General features: G+C 48.5%; 2 protein-coding genes across 2 annotated transcripts in view; both read left to right on the top strand.

The window, feature by feature from the left end:
* Positions 1–3,693, top strand: part of Pmar_PMAR003183 (hypothetical protein) — a gene marked incomplete at both ends in the record, with an annotated part of 4,092 nt that extends 399 nt beyond the window's left edge. The window contains 8 exons of the mRNA XM_002777472.1: positions 260–1,172; positions 1,451–1,593; positions 2,367–2,499; positions 2,732–2,816; positions 3,019–3,184; positions 3,228–3,353; positions 3,396–3,572; positions 3,637–3,693. Of these exons, the coding sequence (XP_002777518.1) occupies positions 260–1,172; positions 1,451–1,593; positions 2,367–2,499; positions 2,732–2,816; positions 3,019–3,184; positions 3,228–3,353; positions 3,396–3,572; positions 3,637–3,693 (1,800 nt within the window). The remainder of the gene's footprint in view (positions 1–259; positions 1,173–1,450; positions 1,594–2,366; positions 2,500–2,731; positions 2,817–3,018; positions 3,185–3,227; positions 3,354–3,395; positions 3,573–3,636) is intronic.
* Positions 3,694–5,209: 1,516 nt separating this feature from the next.
* On the top strand, positions 5,210–5,490 carry Pmar_PMAR003184 (hypothetical protein; the record flags this gene model as incomplete). Its single annotated transcript, XM_002777473.1, has 1 exon — positions 5,210–5,490. A coding segment is annotated over one exon (281 nt), but the record flags the coding sequence as incomplete, so codon positions are not given.
* Positions 5,491–5,541: the final 51 nt, after the last annotated feature.

Here is a 5,541-nt window from a genome sequence, read left to right on the forward strand (position 1 = left end):
GAAGAGATCCTCTGACTCTAGCTCAAGAAATCATCACTCTTTCACCAGAAGACGTAGAAATAACGGTTCGGATGGTAGTCCCTCGGGTAGTAGTGGTGAAAGTAGTAGTGGAGGTACAGGTCACTCGGATGCGTCCGGGAGACAACGATTGACGGGAGGTTCTACCTCTCGCCCAAGAAGGAGTGGCAGAGGCCGGACAGAGGTTTGTAGAGGTTGTGGTCATAGACGTTGCAAGAAGAGGTCGATTATTCTTGTTAAGGAGTTTGACACGGCTGAGCAGGTGGCCTTGAGGTTAAAGCCTTCGTATAGGTTTAGAGGTGGAGAGGATAAAAGGTCGGGTTCTGCTTGGTTGGAAGAGATGGAAGACAAAACTGAGGGTCATCCCTATGTGGTTAAGTACCTATGGTTGAAACATCATACGGAACCGCACTCCTGGGGTAGGGTGACAAGAGGGGAGTATGCCCCGAGGAATTGTCAGAGCGAGTATGGATATTATCTGCGAAGAGTGAAGAAGGCCTTTCGCAAGTATTATGATACCAATGAACACCTTCAGAAGGTGCAGAAGAGATTGGAAAATTGTGTCCAAGGGAAGGATACAGTGGACCAATTCGTTAAGCAGTTGGACACTTTATCTACGGAGCTTTATTTTTTGGGTGCTGCTCCTTTGGAGTATAGCCTGAAATGGAGGCTCTATGTAGGGTTAAATAGTGATAGACTGAGGGATAAGGTGGAAGATTATTTGGAAGATATTGGTATTTCTTATGAGAAGTTTAAGCGGAAGGTGGTTGCTAAGGCTGCCAAGGTTAAGCAGATATCTAAGGTGACTCAATTTGAGGGTTCCAGACCTAGCTATGGGGCTAGGGATGGTCGCTCTGATTCAAGAGAGAGATATGGCTCCAGAGAGAGGTATTCAGGCAGCAGGTTCCGCAACCCGTCAGTCCACTCAGTGGGTACTGAGGGAACGGAGTCAGAAGCCGAGTTTGATTCGAAGATGTTAATGGCTATGGGTAGAGATGCAGCACAAATTAAATGTTCCCGGTGTTTGAAGATGGGTCATTCCGCGCGCAATTGCAAAGCGGAGCAGCCCGCTGAGCTGGAATCTAGGTGTTTACGATGTGGGAGTGTGAACCATAAATTGGACGATTGTCGGGTTAACCTAGAGAGAGCGAAGTGTAAGTTACACTGTGTAACCGCTGTGGGTTCCCGGGACATTTGGCTTATACGTGTCGTACAACACCGATTGCTGCAAGAAGGAACGGTTCACCATCCCCTTCGAAGCCTAGGGTCCCTAAACCCAACGCTTCTGTTCACATGGTAGTCCGAGACGAGGGTAATGGGTCACAGGATTCGTCAGGTGATTCACCATTAATGGTACATGGGTTACATGTGCCAATGGTTCTCGGTCATGTGATGCTAGAGGGGAGATCTACCACCGCTTTGTTTGACACAGGTGCGGAAGTCTCTCTGGTCACAGAGTCTATGTTGAAGGAGGTTGCTCCGGAGAAGAAGTTGGATACTTCCAATATTCCCAAGGTCAATGTGGCGGATGGTGCTACGCTCACGATACATGGTAGCGTCAAGCTGAAGGTTACCGTGGGTTCAAGATCTATAATAGACCACTTCGTGGTGACGTCGAATAGCTTGATAGTTCCTTTGCTACTAGGGTGTTCGACACTCGCAAAGCTGAACACTACTATCATGTTGAGTGAGGCTGGTTCTAAGGTGCAGACTAATGATGAGTCTGATGGTAATAGGGTTTCGTCAAGGGTCAGGTTCTCAGACGAAGTCAAATACCTTACGTCAGTGGGACCCATTAAATCTTCCCCTCCGGAGGAGAGCAATAGGTTGCAATATCAGGTATCTTTGATAGTAAGTCTGGTTAAGGAGAGCGACCCAAAATTGACCCGCCCTACGGTTGATGAGTTGCAAGATGGTAACTCCCCATGGTTCTCTTCGATTAGGCCAGATGCTATTGATCACCCAACAACTCAAGGATTCTTGATTAAAGATTGTGGTTGCCAAGGGGAAGGTAACACTTCCGATCAACAAGAGCCTACAAACGGTGAGGGTAGCCCCCAAGCCGAAGGTCAAAAATTTGACCACCGCGGGCAACACAAACGAGGATCTGATGACGAGGTGAAGGAGGGTGACCACCGCGGGCAACGCGAACAAGAACCTGAAGGTTTAGACTCGTTGCCACCGTGGAAGGCTATACCTCGAGAATGGGTGTATGATAATAGCGCTGTTCTGGGTAGACCTATCGTGGAAATCCCATGGAGTGGTAATGCAAGGCCGGATTTCAACTACAAGCAGGCGGCAAATAGAGGTGCTGCTTCGGTCAAGAGGTTAATGAAAGCCAAAGACAGGCCTTTGAGAAAGCTTTGGGTGTTTACGTTAACAAGGGTTTCTGCGGCATTGTCAAGAATAATCTGGAGGGTAATTGCATGAGGTCCCCAACTGCTACGGAGTGTCAGAGGACTTGGGATCTATTAGCCAAGGGTAGTGCACTCCAGGGTACGTGGTTACCTTACCAAAGCACTTTACGCCGTCACATGCCGTGTTCCGTACTGGTCATGTGACTACTCCGTGCCGCATTGTATTGGACTTCCGCGAGATGAATAAATTTTGTCTCAAGGGAGGTCGCACCCAAGGTGATCTGCTGGGCGTCTTATTGCATACTAGAGGTTATCGCCACTTAATAGGGTCAGATGTCTCTAAGGCATTTTGCCAGATGGTGACGTCTTTGGTGGATACCCCTTATTGTTCCTATACATGTATAGGCCCTTACACGGTCCTGTGGCTGAGGGTTTCCTTTGGTAGTACCACAGCACCAAATATGTTGGAGGCGTGCGGTTATGATATTATCGAGGAGATTGTCGGTATCAAGAATTCTCTACCCCCAGGAAATGAGGACGTGGTAGACGCAAGAAGGTTAGATCCGGTTAGGGTTTCTGACTGTCTGGTAAGGCCGTCGCCCCTAGCGGTAAAATATATTCGAGCGGGTCCTCCGGTACCTAGGGTGATACAGTTCGAGAAGTTCGTTGATGATCTGTATTTCGGTGGAAATACCGATCGTGAGGCTCGAGCTGCTAGGGAATTCGTCTCCTACGTATTCCGTGGTCATGGGTTGTGTACCGATCCGTTAAAAGATCTAGAGACGGCTCATGGTGGACGGAAGAGAAGAGTGATGGTACGGCAGATGCTCCTGGTCACCTCTAGGTTATGAGGTGATCACTGAGGTCGACGAGTTGCACTGCGTGTGTTCCGGTACTCCGCCGGATGGTAAGGTTGACAACAGGCGAGCATGCGGTATTCTATCTTCTTTGTACGATCCTATGGGGTTGTTACTGGAGGTAGATATGCAGGGTCGCTTCCTATGGAGAGACATTTGCAAGGTCGTCAAGGACTGGTCCGAAGTGTTGAAGGATAAGGAGTTGTTAGAAAGGTTACGGAGGTGGTTGTTTGATGCTCAAAGGCAATGTGCTGGTTTGGGTACACAGCGGTTTGTAGACCTCCATAACGAGTCCTTGATGCTGAGTACGGATGCGTCTAGCGATGCATGGGGTGTGGATGTAAGAACAACGGGTGATACTTCGAACAGTCGGTTGATGGCCAAGGGTGCGCTATTTCCAGCAGGTCAAGTTACGTGGTCTATCCCGCGTAAAGAGCTGGTCGCTTTGCATCATGGTCTGAAGTATCTCCAAGCTGCGTCTAGTTACTTACCCATCCCTACCGTACTGAGACCGTTGCAAGCTCCTCTACATGGTTTAGCTCCACAGTATAAGAGTCGACGGGTCTTACTGTAATGTGATAGCGAGATCACCATTTATAGACTCAGGCGTCCGTCAAATGATCGTAAGCTTCCAGCCCCGGAAAGGAGACGGTTGGAGGAGATTCGAGCTCTATGTAAGAAGTTGGATGTGGTTATCCGACATATTCCGTCCGAGTTGAACTTGGCTGACGGTATTACTAGAGCAAATGTGGAGTTAAGAAGGTCGATTCGGGTATCAGAGGTTCTTAAGGTTTCGGCGACCTCAACTGTGGTCTATGACCATCGAGAGTCTCCAATAGAAGATACCGAGTCGGAAGATGTAAGGTTTGACGACGGCGCGTCCAAGGGGTCTTGTTGTGACGTCGACCACGAGAACGAGGAATCTATTTCTTCCAAGGTTTGTTTGGTGGTTTCCCGAGCCGAGGGTGAAGAAGAGAAGGTGGAAAGGAGTCGCCACGTGATGGTTGTCAACGAGGATGGTATTAATTTACCAGACTTGGAAGGATTTGTAGGAGAAGAATATGAGGAGTTGGCAGCACTCATGAGGTTTGCGACGCAGGAAGGGTTGGCCACTGAGGAATTACTAGGGGAGGAAGAGTTCTTAGACTGTGTGCTGAAATGTAGTAGGAGGTGTCAAGAGGTGGATGAGGATTTGAAGAAATTCGCCGATTACCTACGCGGGGACGCGAGAAGAAAAGATCTGGGTATGCGCGCTAGAGTTATTGAGAGGTTTGCGCGGATTTGTTATCTGGATCATGATGGGTTGATTCATAGACGGCCGAGCTCAAGGAATAGTGAAGAGTGTCTAACGGGTCGAGGTGTTGTATACCTAGCCATTATGCGTTCGTTCATCTGGGTGGTGCTCGGGTATATCGCAAGTTGCAGAAGAAGTTCGACCGAACGGGTATGTCTCGACTAGTGAAGTTAACTCTAGGGTCCTGCGTTCCGTGTTTGAAGGCGAGGGCAGTGCGATCGATGAGTTATATTACTAGTGAAGTTCAAGAGTTGGTGACTGGTGGTTTGTGGCAAGTGGTTGGTGCCGATTTGGTTGGGCCATATGACAGGAAAGGTGAGTCCGATCAAGACCACTATTTGTTGTTAGTTCAAGATCATGTGTCGGGGTTTACCTGCGCGAGGGTGTTGAAGGATAGTAAGACGAGAACGATTGCGTTAGGGTTGCATGCGATATTTTGTGAGCATGGAGCTCCGAGGGTCTTGATAACTGACAATGATAGAGCGAGGTTGATTCGGCGAGAGGTGAAGCTGACGTTGGCCAAGCATGGGGTTAAATACTATACTTTACCTGGGTATTCCCAGTATCTATCCTTTTGGGAGAGGGCGCATAAGGACTTAGAGGTCACGAAAGCGCTAAGGAGCTCAAAGGGTAAGGAAGCTACGGGTATTGAGGATTATTTGCTAGCAGTACGTGCCTATAATATGACCCCAAGGTTGTGGGCAAATGTGTGTCCTGCTGAGTTGCACTTCGTTTACGGTACTAGGGTACCAGGTGAGAGGGGTAGTCTCGATGGCGAAGTGAATTGGGAAGTTCTTAAGCTGAAATACTTGGATACTGACTTGGTTCAGTTTGTGCAAGATAACATACCGGTTCTAGAGGGTGCTAGAGATCAAGCTAGAGTGACGTTATCCGAGTATTTGGAGTTGTGGCGTATGAAGCAATCTAAGTATCTTGAGAGGTTAAATCAAGATAAGGATCGAAGGTATACCCCTGCGCTCTTCGATGTAGTGTTTATGTCGAAGGGGTCGGATTT

This window comes from Perkinsus marinus (assembly GCF_000006405.1).
Source record: "Perkinsus marinus ATCC 50983 genomic scaffold scf_1104296951686, whole genome shotgun sequence".
Lineage (NCBI taxonomy): Eukaryota > Perkinsozoa > Perkinsida > Perkinsidae > Perkinsus > Perkinsus marinus.